This window comes from Aquarana catesbeiana, linkage group LG13 (assembly GCF_042186555.1).
Source record: "Aquarana catesbeiana isolate 2022-GZ linkage group LG13, ASM4218655v1, whole genome shotgun sequence".
NCBI classification, from domain to species: domain Eukaryota; kingdom Metazoa; phylum Chordata; class Amphibia; order Anura; family Ranidae; genus Aquarana; species Aquarana catesbeiana.
In genome coordinates this window covers 34,439,642-34,456,914 of record NC_133336.1, presented here as the reverse complement: position 1 = coordinate 34,456,914, position 17,273 = coordinate 34,439,642, and the positions used below count along the sequence as shown (strand labels likewise).

At 44.0% G+C, this 17,273-nt stretch overlaps 1 protein-coding gene across 2 annotated transcripts in view; it reads right to left on the bottom strand.

The window, feature by feature from the left end:
• Nucleotides 1-17,273, bottom strand: part of PRPF39 (pre-mRNA processing factor 39) — an 82,704-nt gene that overhangs the window by 30,869 nt on the left and 34,562 nt on the right. For both annotated transcript variants that reach the window (XM_073608791.1, XM_073608792.1), the window contains 4 exons: nucleotides 14,566-14,719; nucleotides 8,696-8,803; nucleotides 3,981-4,145; nucleotides 3,536-3,662 (listed from right to left, as the gene is read on the bottom strand). In XM_073608791.1, coding sequence (XP_073464892.1) covers nucleotides 3,536-3,662; nucleotides 3,981-4,145; nucleotides 8,696-8,803; nucleotides 14,566-14,719 — 554 coding nt within the window. The remainder of the gene's footprint in view (nucleotides 1-3,535; nucleotides 3,663-3,980; nucleotides 4,146-8,695; nucleotides 8,804-14,565; nucleotides 14,720-17,273) is intronic.

Genomic DNA, 17,273 nt, shown 5'->3' with positions numbered 1-17,273 from the left:
TATTGGGAACGGTTGTCCTCAGTTTGACTTAAAACAAATCTCTACTCCACTGATTGAGCTTGCACAGTGCCCCCATATGCGGTTTGCCATGGGGTACTTATTAGGTGGGCGGAGAAGCAGAGAGCTCCAGCTGGGGGCCACTCTGAAAAAACCATTGCACAGAGCAAAAAATTATATATATATATATATATATATATATATATATATATATATATATATATACACACACACACACACACACACACACACACACATATATATATATATATATATATACACATACATACACACATATACATACACACACACACATACACTATATATCTATCTATATATATATCTATCTCTATCTCTCAATATCAGTGGGTACAGAAATACTATTTTCTTCCATATGCATTGAGACTAAGGATGAGCTGAGGCGTGTTAGCAAACCGCATGAGCAGAGCCCGCCAGGAAGTCGGCACTGCACAGCGCCAATCACAAGCAGTGAGACATTACCTGATCTCTGCAGCCACGCATCGGGACAATGTCTCACTGCTTTAGCGTTCCACAGTGCCGACTTCCTGGCGGGCTCTGAGCTCATCCTTAATTGGGACAGACAAGACATGTGGAAACTTGGACCTTACGCCCAAAGCTGGCATCAGATATGGACAGGAGACCAGGTGGCACTGTTACAAATCTGGAGAAACTGGTTGCCTAAATCTAAAAAGCTCAGGAGCAGCTCACAGGCGTAGTCGAGAAAACAGGAAAGGGGGGGGGAGGGCCCGATCCATAAAACCATAACCTTGAGTGATGAACTGTATGAGCCCACCTAGAGATGGTGAAATGAGAAGCCGGGGCGCCTTTTCAGGGCCCATTCAAAACAAGGGAACTAGTCTTTCTGAAAAATGCAGTGGCTGACAGACATCACATGGGAGAACTCCTGCACTATAGTCTTAAAGAATGACAGGGCAAGCAGTCTCTGAAACAGAGCAAAAATAGCAGAGACTTTACCATTTGATGGTGTCGACAAGTCAAATGCAGGTCCAGATCCAGTCTTAGGAAGGAGTGGAATCACTCCCTGGAGAAAATAACATCATACCAAGAGAAGTAAGCCTTAAACATCCAATGATAGCCCTTTAAGGAAGTGGACTTCCAAGTCTGAGTACCATAGAAATCACAGACTCCGATGATTCCGTCCCATAGAACCGGGTCTTCAACAGCCATACTGTTAAAGCCAACGACCATGCAGCACGAACGCAAATCAGTCTTTGGCAAGGCACATTGTATCTGCTAGAATTCTTAAAGGTTGGTAAATTACATTCACCTTGGCCAATAGGGATCTTCAAAATGCTCTTCATCTCAATCTTTTGAAATAGGCAAAAAAGATGTCCCAGAGGGAGCAAAGGCAAAGATCAAGGTGTACTGCTTTTACCAGTGGATCCCTGCACCCAAATACAAGCCTGTCCAGTTGGCTGTTGAACTTAGCGGTCAACAACCGGTGTCCCCCACCTGGAACGCAGTTTTAGAATTCCTCCAGCTACAGCGTTCCCTGCAAGGACAAGGTGCTTGTAGATTTAAAGGAACCCATTCAAGGCTTTGAAATCAAGGATGTGATAAATGCCCTCTGGGTTTTGGGAAAGCTGGGGTAAACTCCCTTAAAACTGCTCTGCAGGCAGAAAGGGAGCTATAACACCTCGGTCCAGAAGCCTGAGAGTCTAATGGTAATCTGACAGTAAGGAGACAAGGGAAGGTGAGAAAGGAGAATATTTGAGGAAGAGGAACGGAACAAAACTCTGGTTTGTAACTCTATGACACCAACATTCACACCCAAGCATTTGGAACACAAAAGATTCCCAAGAATTTGCAAAGGCCAAGTGGGGAAACACCCTCATACCAAAGAATGTCTGTCTGAGGATATGGCAGACTTGAAGTGTCAGACTGCTGGTAGACAGGGAGTCATGCATCAGTAAGGGGGGAATCTTGGCATCGAAGTTTAGTGCGGAAATGAAAAGGTCACTTTATAGTCAAAGGGAGACTGCTTTGCACTCAGGAACTTGGGCTGCTTCTGCTGGGGAAGATGAGTGATCTTACTACCAATAACATCTTTGACAAGAACATCTAAGGCTAGTCCAGAGAGGAATTGTCCATCTAAGGGCATGAGGATCAAACACTTCCTACAAGAGCCATCCAGCTGTCATTCATGCTCAGTTCGAGTGTTAACCACTGAGGAAAGTGCTGAACCCAACCAGCCCGACTCGATTTCTTCAAAGACAGGACAACAATGCCAGCGGCTGAGGACCCGAAAAGCACTTGCAGCCAACTTAACCAGAACTAAGTCTGGAAAGCACCCTAGGCAGAACCCAGTGCCCGACAGTGACTTCCAGGTTAGACCCTCATTGTGTAATCCAGTTCAAAAGAAGTTGGATCAAAAACCAGGCTGAGGACGCCAGTGTATGTTAATCCTTTACAACAGCAAAGCTATTAAAAAAAAAACAAAAAAAAACACACTGCACACAAAAAAGGTCTGCTGACTCTGCCAGAAATCATGTATGCTAAAACCCTGTGTTACCCGCATGTGCTAGCTGTTGCCAGTTACACCATTCCTAGGGTAACAGCTCTGTAGAAACAGTACAGTAAGCAATCACCCTAGGATAGAAAATGTGTTAAAAAATGTATAGACAATCCCAGTGGTGGTAGCCACTGGGAATGTGTGTAAAACCTTCCGCTGTCAAGTCTGTACGATGAGCGGACCCGGCAGCAAAAGGGTAAAGAAAAAGTGCTTCCACCTCAGTTGGGCTTCCTTAAAAGCTAAATCCAGGATAAAAATGCATATATTGCAGCCCATTTTTCCTTAGATGTGGTGGTTTAAACCAGTTACATCATTCCTAGGGTAACAGCTCTGTAGAAACAGTACAGTAAGCAATCACCCTAGGATAGAAAATGTGTTACTAGGTGTAAAAAAAAAAAAAAAAAAAAAAACAACACAACTTTAATCCACCACATATAAGGAAAAATAGGCTTCAATATATGCATTTTTATCCTGGATTTAGCTTTTAAGGAAACCCAACTGAGGTGGAAGCACTTTTCCTTTACCCCTTTGCTGCCAGGTTCACTCGTCGTACAGACTTGACAGTGGGGGGTTTTACACACATTCTCAGTGGCTACCACCACCAGGAATGTGTATAAATCTGACAAGCAGACTCCTCCCGTCAGATGGAAGCATTCGGATGACTTTTTGTCCCCTATGATATAAAAAAAAAAAAAAAAAAAAAAAAAAAAAAAAAAAACACAACAACACACTTTTTTTAAACAGTAAAAAATGAAAAGTTAAATTTTTTATGGAATCTTCAGAGCTTAAATGATTTAAGCATGCGTGGGGAAAAAAAAAAAAAAAAAGCAAAAAAGGGTTAACCCCTACTGCTAAATATCTAGAAATCCCATGACCCCAAATGCATACTGACGGGAGACCATAATGCTTCAGAGAATGCATGGGAGATGGCCCCATAGACGTGGCTTTCAAACATGCTGTTTATCTGTGTTACTGGCATCTTACCTTGTTGCTCCTCAAAGGCAGCCCAAAGTAAATGAGCTAAAGGCTTCTTCCGTAGGTGGATGGTGCAGGCCCGGGTGTAGACGTGTCTTGCTCCTTCGGCACTGTGACGTTCCATATACTTGGCGTACTAGACAAGAGATGGACACACACTGTTAATTTCACCAAGAACAAAAGAAATGTAAAACGTGAACAATAGAATTCTTGTTTTAAACCCATTCAGCACCTTTATTGAACCACTAGACTAGACTCTGTAAGGAAGGGCGAAGGGAGGCAACGCTGTTGGCATATGTAGCGGTCAAATCTGGTTGCAAGCAGACCATCCCCCTAATGCAATAGATACAGTTATAGATAAACAAAATTCAAAGAAAGAATACAGGGTTAGGCAGGAATTCAATGTGTCAAAATTGGAAGGCAATAACAGAGGAGAGGATGGCAGGGGGCATACCTTGATCCAAAACTCCTCATAGAGGGCGCAGGCAATGACGCATCTCTCAAACAAGATCACCACACGCTCATGTGACCCATTCTCCATCTCAAATTCCAAATATTCTTTCCAGTTATTCAGCTGGATTTTCTCCAAAGCTTTCACATGGAAGTAGGGCCGTTTAATCTACAAAAAAGAAAGAAAAAAGTTATAACAGGAAAAAAAAATAAATAAAAAGAGTGGTAGATGCAGATCCTACTGACTGCCCACCTCCTACAACTTTTTCCCCACTCTACTGAGGTCCGGTGCTTTTTTGATGCGTTTTATCTTGTTCCAGTACAGTCTAGTTCAGGAAAAAACGCAGCATTTTTTTTCTGAAAAGCCCTGGAACTGACCGCACTGGTGTGAACTATGCCATTGGAAACCATAAAACCTAATTTCCATGTATTTTTGATGCAAAAAAAAAAAAAAAAAACGCACTGGACTGCATGTGGTGAGAAATGGCCCTAAATGTGCCTGTTCACTCTGACGAACGCAAAAAAAGTTAAATTTTTTTTACTATAGTCAGGTGTTAACCCCATAGCCTTCAATGGGCACACCTGTAAATGTGCAATACGCACATTTCCGAATACGTATTTATGCCTAAACTACCCTCATGCCCTTGCCCAGCCCATGAAACACCTGAAGCTTGATACACGTGGAAAAACGCTTGTAAAAAGCCTGTTATATGCCTGGGAAAAAAAAAAAAAAAAAAAAAAAAAAGATTAATCTTCTGGGAAGGCTGTCCACAAGGTTTAGGAGTGTGTCTGTGGGAATGTTTGACCATTCGTCCAGAAGTGCATTTGTGAGGTCAGGCACTGATGTTGTACAAGAAAGCCTGGCTCGTAGTCTCCTCTCTAATTCATCCCAAAGGTGTTCTATCAGGTTGAGGTGCAGGCCAGTCAAGTTCCTCCACCCCAAACTCGCTCATCCAGGTCTTTATGGACCTTGCTTTGTGCACTGATGCGCAGTCATGTTGGAACAGGAAGGGGCCATCCCCAAACTGTTCCCACAAAGTTGGGAGCATGAATTTGTCCAAATTGTCTTGGTATGCTGACGCCTTAAGAGTTCCCTTCACTGGAAATAAGGGGCCAAGTCCAACCCCTGAAAAACAACCCCACATCATAATACCCCCTCCACCAAATGATTTGGACCAGTGCACAAAGCAAGGTCCAGAAAGACATGGATGAGAGAGAGTTTGTGGTGGAGGAACTTGACTGGCCTACACAGAGTCCTGATCTCAAATCAACAGAACAGGGATATGCAATTAGCAGACCTCCAGCTGTTGCATAACTACAATTCCCATGAGGCATAGCAAGACTGACAGCCACAAGCATGACACGCAGAATCATGATGGGACTTGTAGTTTTGCAACAGCTGGGAGGTCTGCTAATTGCATATCCCTGCAATAGAACATCTTTGAGATGAATTCGAGCGGAGATTGCGAGCTAGACCTTCACGTCCAACATCAGTGCCTGACCTCACAAATGCGCTTCTGGAAGAATGGTCAAACATTCCCATAGACACATTCCTAAACCTTGTGGACAGCCTTCCCAGAAGAGTTAAAGCTGTTATAGCTGCAAAGGATGGGCCAACTCAATATTGAACCCTACGGACTAAGAAGCCATTAAAGTTCATGTGCGTGTAAAGGTAGGTGTCCCAATACTTTTGACAATATAGTGTATCATTTCAAACTTTGGATGACTGAGCAGAAGACCTTTATGCTTGTTATTCTTACCCTGCATGTAAACGTGAGCTACTAGAACAAAACAGCCCCCCTTTACACAGGGAAGAGCTCCAACATTAAAATATCACTAAACTCACATCATAAAAAACTATTGATAAAGGGTGTATTACATGCTGTTCACACTCAGTCACTTTGAGATTTGTTTTCTGTATTCTGAAAAAAACCTGGGTGATCCTGCTGCCCCCCCCCCCTTTGTCCATGTCCCCAATTCAGCTAGGGATTTTGCAGCTGTGGTGGCAACTCTGCATATGCTCAGTTTTCAGTGTTTAATTCTACACTGAACATTTCATCCCAATCACATCTGAGAAGCCCATGAGACTACAGAGTCACATGTGGGCATATACACAGTGGTAAATGACAGTCCCCTCCCTCCTTTCTCTTCCATGTCCACTAACCAGCTAAATACAATAGGGGCGGTATATTACATGTAGATTAATGGAGGCTTCACCTCCCTCTTATTCTAAGACACAAGCTGGAGGGGCGTGGCACAGCCTGTGATTGGCAGAAATCCACCCACACCATGTTATTTCCAAATATATATTTGCATAACAATTTAAACCAAACTGGTGATATTTCTGATCAGCGCTCACAAATAAGGTATGTACAGCTTTTTTTTATACAACACACACACACAGGGGGACATAGCATTAGATGTGATAATATAGAAAATTATTGCACTACTCATAAGGAAAAGTGAGCTGCCAGCACCAGCGGCAAAACTAATTGCACCTATAGACCATTGCCGAAAGGATCCCATCTTAGACTTTAAAAAGGTATTGGTCGGACTGGTTGATAGGGGATTTCAGCTAGGGATTTTGGATAAAAAGGAGGAGTAGTATTTGGTACCCGTGGCCCCCTCGTATCCCCCATAATGTACTACCACTCAAAGTTCCATAAAGACGCTGTACACCCTTCCAGTTGACCCTTTGTCAGTGGGATTGATTCTGTGACATCTCGTATAAGACGATATATTGATTTCCATTCACAACCGTTAGTGAAGTCCATTCCCTCCTATCTCAAAGACACTAGGGATACCATTCGTCTTTTAGAACCAACAGTCAGAGCAGACATTGCAGCGCTCTCTACCACATGAGCTGGAACTTTCAGCTGTAGATTTGTCTCAAAGTGACAAAATATCCATTATTCAACAAAGGTACATTATGGAACTACTCCAATTCACAATGAAACCAATTACTTCTGGTTTAATAACCAGTACTATTTACAACAGACAGGAGTAGCTATGGGGGCTAAATTTGCCTCGCTAATCTTTTTATGGCCCAGTGGGAGGAGGATGTCGTCTATGCCCTTAACAGACCAGAATTGGTACTATGGGCTAGGTGTAGAAACGATGTCCTCCTCCTATGGAAGGGTTACAAGGTGTCTTTGTGGGATTTCATGGTTGCTCTTAATAAGAGAGGCACCACACTTAGTTATGAGACTAGTTTTACCCCAATACACCTACTAGATGTGGAAATTTCCATTATTGACTAATTACCAGGACTTTCTTCAAACCTACCGACCGGAATGGGTACATTTCTCTTTTTCTCTTTGATATATATATATATATATATAGTAACCAATCACAGGGGTGATATTATATTTGTTGTACGAAAGTATTAATGGGTCATGCAATGTCATCTGACCTTTTAACATTTGTGATCCCATTGGGTTCATTTTTGGTGCACTTAATATTAACGAAAACACTTAAATATCTTTGAATAGTTTTTTTGCATTTTGCAGCACAACCATTCACTGTGCTCACCTTTGCCCTGGGTGTATATCTAGGGCACATTAAACGTTTTTAGCGCTGCACTTTTACTCCCCCCCATATAGCCTTAGATGACCGAGCAGATTATATCAAGACATGTGGGTTAACAAACCCTTTAAACAGTCTGGGTTTTGTTAAAAATACATGGTTACTGGTGTGCTACCGGTTTACTTTTCTGTCCATTTAAGAACCACTGTTTAACTTTTGTTCTTTACTGAGCTACAAAATACTTAGAGATTGCAAAGTTCTCTTTTTTTTTCCCTATAAAAACAACATGTCATATTTACCTGCTCTGTTGCAGTGAATTTGCACATAGCAGTCTGGATCCTACTCTTCTCGGGGCACCCGAGCCGAGTCACAGCTCCCCGTGTCCATTCAGACACAGATCCCCGATCCGGCCCCACACCCTCTCTCCCTTGATTGGCTAGCTGACTTTGACAGCAGCGGGAGCCAATGGCACCGCTGTTGTGTCTCAGCCAATCAGGAAGGAGAATCTGGGACGGCTGAGACACGCTTGGACATCGCTGGACAGAGAGGGACCTCAGATAAGTGTTAGGGGGCTGCTGTACACAGGCTTTTTATCTTAATGCATAGAATGCATTAAGATAAAAAAAAAAAAAAAAAAAACGTTCTGCCTTTACAACCCCTTTAAACGAGACTTAGGCTGCATTCACACCTGAGCGTTTCAAAGTCGTGCTTTTTAACCGTGATTTTGCCGCGTTTTTTACCGCGATTTTGTACAGGACACCAATGCAAAAGGCAGAAAAATCTGCCCCAAAGAAGCTCATGTTCTTTTTTGAGCTTAGGGCATTTTTCAAGCGTTTTGGTTCAGGTGACAAAATGCTCAGATGTGAACAGGTGCCATTGAAATGAATAGGATTTTGCTTGTTGGGCGTTTTATGAGCTGAAAATGCTCAGGTGTGAATGAAGCCTCAAGATTCAAGATCCTCCTAACCCTGAAGTCAACCGTTGAAATGGATCTCAATGTCTACACGTTTGTTATTGTTTTTCCATTTGTACCCATACATACGACTACTTCCTATGTCAACTATATGGTTGACATTGTCAACATTCTCTCCCCCCCCCCCCCTTTTTTTCTGTTCTTCCTGAAAACTTTAATAAAAATATTGAAGAAGATGTGTGTGTTTAGGATCACGTTAAAGTTCTAAAATGGATACTTACTCCTTCTTCAAAGGTCCACCTCTTATGGACTTCATTTTCATTGAGGTTAAATATTTCTTGATGCACCTCAATAATTCTATGTCGCATGTTTTCAACTTCTGTTGTGCGCTAAGAAACCAAAACATATGTTAATACAGATGAAAAACGTGTCACTTTAAAAAGTAAAAAAAAAAAATTGAAGCTGGCCTAAAAGTTAGTTCACCCAAAAATGTTTCAGTTCTGGACACCGATACCAAGCAGTTTGGAAACATCCATGAGATAGAGATAGAGATAGATATAGATATATTTTATTTTTTTTTAAATCTGAGAATTCAGGAGGCTGAAATAAATTCACTATTCTAGCTTAAAAGGTGTAATGATTTGAAAATGCAGTGTCTGGAATAGGATTTTTGCACTCACTGCAAAATCCTCTCTCTTGGATTGGGACACAAGGTTAGACATTTACATTACGATTACAAGAGGTTCTGCATGTATTTGCAAATGGGGCCAACTCAAAACCTGGGCTTCAACAGCCATGCCATTAAAGCCAGGGACTGTAAAAGGGGACAGAGCCAATTGACCGATTCAACAGAGCTTACTGAGCATTCGCCAGGAGTCTAGGATTACCAGGTCAGCTCAGCCACGCGCATCGAGTCCCCTGCCGTCCAGCGGGCGCATCCGGCGACACGCGCCCTTTGGTGGCTGAATAAGGGTAGGACGTACCCATACGGGATTTCACCCAGGAGAGCCATTGTGCCGCAGTATATGTGCGTGACATGGTCAGGAACGGGTTAAAGACAGGCACGTCTTTCACAGGAATGTTAAGCATCTTGTCAAAGGTGGAACACCACCAGATCCACAGTGAGGATAAACCACTTTTGTAAAAAATCCTCCCCGAATGGGTACAATGCCAATACAAGGGGAGGGGGAGCAAACAGTTTAGCGTGTCTGCAATCTCCATTGAGAGAGTTGGAAAAGCGGGTGCAAATGACAAAGCTTTGCTGTCTTAAAAGCTATAAAGTATCCAAGACTGGAAATAGCAAAAGGGAGAACAGGTTGCTCCTCTAGTTCCAAAGTAGTGAGCACTGCATCAATAAGATGCTAAAATTGTTTCCTTTCATTTGGAAGCGATAAGAGTAGATTGCATTCATCTTTTTGCCAACCAAAAAACTCAATCTATACACTGGGGGGAGAACCTCTGGGGGAATCTAGGATGGAAAAGGACCTGGAGGTCCTAGTAGATGATAGGCTCAGGAATGGCATGCAATGCCAAGCTGCTGCTAACAAAGCAAACAGAATATTGGCATGCATTAAAAGGGGGATCAACTCCAGAGATAAAATGCTAATTCTCCCACTGTACAAGACTCTGGTCCGTCCGCACCTGGAGTATGCTGTCCAGTACTGGGCACCAGTCCTCAGGAAGGATGTACTGGAAATAGAGCGAGTACAAAGAAGGGAAACAAAGCTAATAAGGGGTCTGGAGGATATTAGTTATGAGGAAAGGTTGCGAGCACTGAACTCTCTCTCTGGAGAAGAGATGCTTGAGAGGGGATATGGTTTCAATTTATAAATACTGTACTGGTGACCCCATAATAGGGATAAAACTTTTTTCGTGGAAGGGAGTTAAACAAGACTTGTCGCCACTCATTAAAATTAGAAGAAAAAAAAAGAGGTTTAACCTTAAACTGCGTAGAGGGTTCCTTACTGTAAGAGCGGCAAGGATGTGGAATTCCCTTCCACAGGCGGTGGTCTCAGCGGGGAGCATCGATAGTTTAAAAAACTATTAGATAAGCACCTGAACGACCACAACATACAGGGATATACAATGTAATACTGACATATAATCACACACATAGGTTGGACTTGTCTTTTTTCAACCTCAACTACTATCTATGACTCCTCAGGGGCAAGCTCATCAGTCAAAGACTGGAGTAATTCAAAGTCTTTGCAGACAATGGCTCCGAAACCACCAGGGAAATGAGTAAATCAGATCACCTGCAGGAAAAGGTGCAGGAGTGTGCTTGTGGCCTCTGCATGACTGAAGGAAAAACCTCAACTGAGAGGGAAGAGTCCAAAAAGACCCAAAAGATCTAAAAAGAGGACTCAGATGATGAAATGGGCTTTGAGGAGCAGAGGGCAGTACAATTCCAGGTTGAAGACAACAGCAGGTATATTACAAGCAGCCCTAGTGAAAGTAAAGCGAGAGCTGGGAGTACCCAATGCAGCTTATTACATTTGTATTAGGTTTTATTGTGTGTTTGTAACAGACATGTTTGATCTGTGAATTTTTATGTATGCTACAGAAACCCCCCCCCCCCCCCCCCTTAGCCTCATCCGATTTAGCCCTGTTCAGGTAACACATCAAAAGTAAGAAGGGTCTGGGTGGATTCTCAGATTTTGTCCTTGGCGATACAGTTTTTGCTACTGCCGATGACACTGTGGTGTGGCAGACTTCCTCAGCTTATCCCACAATGCAGTGCTCAGGCCTAGAGGTCAATTGCTAATACAAATGTGTGCTAACTAAAACCCTGTTTTTAATTTAAACTGTTGGGACAGGAAAATTTGGTTGGTGGCAGACTGGCTGGCAAGATGAGCTGGGAATTCTTTTTTGGTTTTGTGTTGCCCTTCCATGTTATCATTGCTGTGAAGGACAGTTATAGGTGGGGCAGTTGCCATGAAAAAAGTTATTAAAGTGATTGTAAAAGGTTCGTTTTTTTGTTTTGTTTTAAAAAACAAACATGTCATACTTAGTGCCGGTTCACACGGGGGCGACTTGTCAGACGACCTAGTCGCCTCCCATTCTGTACAATGGAACCGTTCTAATCGGAGCGACGCAAGTTGCTCCGACTTAGAAAAAGTTTCCTGTACTACTTTGGGGGCGACTTGCATAGACTTCTATACAGAAGTCGTTTTGCAAGTCGCCGTGGCAGTCGTGTGCAGGTCGCCTCGGTGAGGCGACCTGCAAGTCGTGCCGCCCCTAGTGTGAACCGAGCCTTAGCAGCTCTGTCCGAGGGTTGTGCACAGAGCAGCCCTGATCTTCTGATGGGCTCTCTCACGAGCCCCGCTGCTGCGTCCATTGACAGACAGGACTCTGTCCCCCCCCCTCCCGGCTTGTGTCACTGGATTTGATTGACAGCAGCGGAGGCCAATGGCCCCTGCTGCTATCAATCTATCCAATGAGGACCCGATACAAGCGGCTGGAGCCGCTGGGCTCGTGCCTGGAACAAACGGTAAGAAAAAGGGGGGCAGCTGCAGCACAGAAGAACTTTCACCTTATTGCATAGAATTCATTAAAGGGATTGTAAACCTTCATGTTTTTTTCACCTTAATGCATTAAGGTGAAAAAACACCTTTCAGTGATGGCCCCCCTACCCCCCCCCCCCCCCACCCCGTTTTGCTTACCTGAACGCTCGAACTTGACCCACGGGGACGCACTCTCTGCCCGGGGTTCTCTGCTCTTGATTGGATAGATTGATAGCAGCGCGGCCACTGGTTCCCACTGCTGTGAATCAAATCCAATGAGGCAAGCGCCGGGGGGGGCCCCGAGTCCTGCATTCGGCCTCTATGGATGCCAAATGCTGGACTCGGGAGCGTGCCCGCAAGGTAGCCCCTCGGGGAAGCGCTTCTCCGAGGGGGTTATCAGATGTGGGGAGGAGCCGCCGGGGGTCCACAGAAGAGCAGGTTCAAGGCCACTCTGCAAAACGAGCTGCACAGTGGAGGCAAGTATACGTTTTATTTTTTTTACCTTTACAATCACTTTAAGGTGAAAAACCTTGAGACTTAATCCCTTTAAGCATACATAAGCACAACCGCTATCCAATTTCAAAGCTTACACAGGGTTTGACTAAATTTACCCAACATCCCTTTCTCCATATAGGAGAGCTTTATTAGGATACACTTTCCAGGTAGGAGTTCCTTAAGTCTCATTAATTTTTGCTACAGGGAGAGCACTATACATAAGTGAAACAAAAACTTTTCACATACAGTAAAGATGCTGGAAGAGATATTAAAATTTAAAAAATTATTCATACCTGCTTGGTGCAATGGTATTGCAGAGTGGCCTCAAACCTCCTCTACGGAGATCCCACGTTTGCACTGTTGGCTCCTCTCTTCTGTATCTGCCCCCATAGCAAACCGCTTGCTATGTGGGCAGACGTGCAGGCTTGCTCCTTAGCTGGGCTCTATGCATTCATAGACACACAGCGTGGCTTGCCCTTGCCCCCTACTCACATGATTTGATTGACAGCAAGAGCCAATGAAATCCTGCTGTTGCCTCTGTCTTGTGTGGAAAGGAAAAAAAGACCAGCACCACTGCAGATGGGCATAGCACTGGAGCAAGGTAAGCATTTAGGAAAATGAGGGGGAAATACAAGTAGTGGACTTTTTTCTTCCCCTTAATGCAGGGAATGCATTAAGGTAGTGTTTCTCAAACTTTTTTCAGTCAAAGCACCCTTTTATTAATTTCCAGACAATCTCAAGGCACACCATTCTAACAGTTAAACTGAAACTAATAGTTTTACATAACGCAACATCCACGTGCATAGGACACCCAACATTAGCAGTGATTTATTCTTCCAAAGCAAATACACCTTTGCACACTGGTACCAATTAGTATTCCAATGTTTCTCTTCTCCCTCACTCAGCCAATACAATGTGACCCTGGTGCTGAAGGAGAGAGGCAGGTAAAATGGGAAGGTGCCCAACATCCTCCTTAACCAATGACATCATTGGTTGTTTGGACACTGGTGGCTGGAAGGCTGTAATGGTGCATAACAAAAATACCTGTGGCTTTGTACAACAGGCAGGCTTGATCCACCCTCTGGCTCGTATGCATTTTTTTTGGCAATTTCAAGGTAATTTGCCAAGGCACCCCTGAAGACACATGAAGGCACCCTGGTTGAAAAAGGCTGCATTAAAAAGATGTACTTTTTTTTACTATTCATACTTACCTAGGTGGATTGCTGCATCAGTACAACTGAGAACTACAACTGAGAACTGAGCAATTTAACACCGCTGATCGCTCAGTTCTCACAGCCCCCGAGCAGTGAGCTGGAGACTGTCAGTCACAGCTCTCTGCTCTGCAATCCCCCCCCCCAAGCTCCCTAGAGCGCTGAGGGTGGGAGCGGGGGGCTCAGGATCTTAGCAGCTCGCTGAGCCAAGCATCGGTCCAGGGATCTAGGTGGATCCAGACACTCTGGTCGTAATGACGTGGAGCCTGGACCGACTAACATCAGCCTGCTCTTTGCTGGAAACGGGTCACATGAGTTTAAAACGAACTGCATGCCTGTGATCCATGAACAAGCTTTGGCTGGACTTCAAGGTAAAACATGTTTTGGCTTCATAACCACTTTAAAACTCCATTATAACATGATCAATTTTCCGACTTAACAAATCTGTTAAAGCGGAGTTCCACCTGCCCCTTTAAAAAAAAAGTACACATACTGTAGCTGCTGACTTTTAACATCAGGGCACTTACCGGTCCTTGAGTCCAGCGATGTCGGCACCGCAGCTGATGTTTCCATCGACTGGTCGCGTGCTGCTGCCGGTAAGGGAACCCAGACAGCGTAGCCTTTTCGGCTTCACAGCCGGGCTCCAACTGCGCATGCGCGTAGTGCGCTGCGGTCTCACTGGCACAGCAGAAGGGGAGTGAGGGACCGAGCTGCTGATGTAATTTGTCACCTCCCGGTCTCCCGGAAGTGGGGGACAAGGCACCTGGGAAAAAAAAAAACCCACACACACATTCACCCGAAAGGTGCCAAATGAGGCACCGGAGGGGGGGAGGAATCAAATAAGTGGAAGTTCCACCTTTGATGTCCAATTTGGCCCAGCAGTATTTAATCCCAACCAGAAGCACACTTTCAATGAGTCACATATGAAATGTCACCGCTCACCTTTGCTGGGTCAGTTATCTCTTCCAGGCCAGTTGGATATTCAATTTTTACTCCACATTGCTGGCTCATATCAGCCAGCTCTTTTCGCATTTCGATAAACTTTTCAGATGTAAGGAAATCTCTGGGAAGACTACCTTGAATGTGTTCTTTAAACCTAGATGGAAAACAATTCAGTGCAGTGTTTGAGTCTATACAAACCAATTATACATATCGAATAAAGGAAGGAAGGTTTATACAACCTACTATTCACTCAATCTGTAAAGCAGCATTTCATGTCCAGGGGACTCTCCTTCACCCCCCATGAAAATGAACTCTGCAATCTGTTAATGACAGCGGAGTGCACAGTTAGATTGCCAGCAAGCTCAGCTCAAGCACAGTTCTCTAAAACAAACATTCTTTTCAAGCAGGTAAAAAAGGATAGATGTCCATAAAACTAGGTGGTAGGCCTAGTAATGTCAAGCTCTCTGTTCTGGATTTTTATTTTTTTTTAGGGATCTCTAACTATTAGCATTATGCCTGACGTTTGACCTGCCAATGAGTCAAGCACCAGTTTGCTTTTCTAAACCAACAAATACCCAAATCAGAGGTCTATGCCAGGCGATGTGCTTTGTCCAATTGGGGTTAATTTACCAAAATTGGAGTGCGCAAAATCTGCTGCAGGTGTGCATAGTAGCCAGTTCCCAACTCCAGCTTTTTCAATTAAGCTTTAACAAAAAATAAATAAATAAAAAACGTAGAATCCGACTGGTTTCCATGGACAGCGGCACCAGATTTTGAACTCTGGTTTTAGTAAATCCTCCCCATTGTGTGTGTGGCAAGCCAAGGCGTGCTATGCTCAGTGGTAGGTGATCAAACGCGACGTTATTGAAAAGGAACTCCAAACAAACCTCTAAATACATATTTGAAAAAAAAAAATTCTTCTTGTAAAGGACTTGGCATTCTGTCATTACATACTTCATTCACAATGCCAAGCAGGGTACAGCCATAATTCCTGGTTTGTGTCATAGCTTCCTGAATTAGCTGCCAGCAAAAAACACGCAACGGTAGTTTGATACTAAATCATAACCCAATAAATTAAAAACAGGAGATAGAAAAAGTACAACAGGAAGCTGTAAAGCTGAACCAGAGAAATTGGAGTGCAGTGTGGCAAGGCACCAAAAGACTGGCGATAAAGAACTGCAAACTATTTGGTAAAGGCATGTCAATTTTAAAGCCCCACCATAGAACAATGAATTTCATAATGTGTGTTAACCACCTTAACCACTTGCCTACTGGCCACTGTCACCCCCTTCCCGCCCAGGCCAATTTTCAACGCTGTCAAACTTCGAATGACGATTGCGCAGTCAAGCAACACTTTACCTATGACAATTTTACTATTTTTTTTAAACACAAATAGAACTTTTAGTCATATTTAGTCACCATTGTGGGCTTTATTTTTTACTATATAAAAACGAAAAAGAAAAAAAAAAAAAAAAAAAAAAAAAAAGACCGAACCCCCCTACACACACACTTTTCATAGTTCATTATAACATTTTGCAAACAGGTAATTTTTCGGCTGCACTGGTGGGGCACTGATGAAGAGGCACTGGTGGGCGACACTAATTGGCAGCACTTCTGGGCACTGATAATCAGTGCCCGGATTCAGTCCCGTGGTCCCTTTTAACACAAGCCGGTTATCGGCCCTCTTCCCCAATCTGATCAGCTGTGTAGGAAGGAGTCAGCGATGACAGAGCACACTGCCCGCATGATCACAGGACAGCATTCATGGATGCCCTTCCGGCAAAGTAAGCCTGTGCTGTAGCAGTCTTTTAGCTATAGCGCGGGCAGGAAGTGGTTAAAAGGAGTAGTCCAGCCTGAGCTTTTTAAGCTGGGCTTCTAGAGGCCGGCTTCCTAGCATTAAAGTAGAAACTACTGAAGCTGACAGCCCACGGTCCTTTAGAATGTGGGACTCAATAGCCAAACCGTTAAATTTAGTGTTTGTAAGGTAGGATGGAATACCAGACCTTGCGAGAGAAGGTCTGGCCACAGTGGTAGGGTCCAAGGGTCCCCTACCGTCATTTTTATGATCTCGGCAAACCAAGATCTCCTGGGCCACCAGGATCACCTCCTTACCTTCTTGGTTGATCCTGTGAAGAAGACACGGAAGCAGCAGGAGGGAATGCATAGATCAGTGAAAACTGATCCCACAGAAAGACCAAGGCATCTGTTCCGTATGCCATCGGATCCCTTGTCCTTGACCCAAGGTTGTCGATCTTGTTGTTGAACCTGGACGCAAACAGATCCACGCCCGGAACTCCATTTGACATATTGACAGAAAGATGTCGTGATGAAGGGACCATTCTCCCGGGAACAATTGTTGGCGACTTAAGTAGTCCGCCTGCCAATTCTCTATCCCAGTAATGAAAATTGCTGATAGGCAAGGAATGTTTTCTGCCAAGAAAGAATATAATTCACCTCTTTCTGGGCCGCACGACTTCTCGTGCCTCCTTGGTGATTGATATAGGCCACCACTATGGCATTGTTGGATTGGATTCTGACAGGACAGTTCCGTAGTCTGAACGTCCAGGCCTCCAGGGCCAGGGTGTACTGCCCAAATCTCTAGAATATTGATGGGCAAGGTCATCTCGGGTTTGGACCATTTCCCTTGGACAGACTTCTTCCAGGACTGCTCCCAAGCCCAGAAGGCTGGCATCTGTTACCACCTTCCA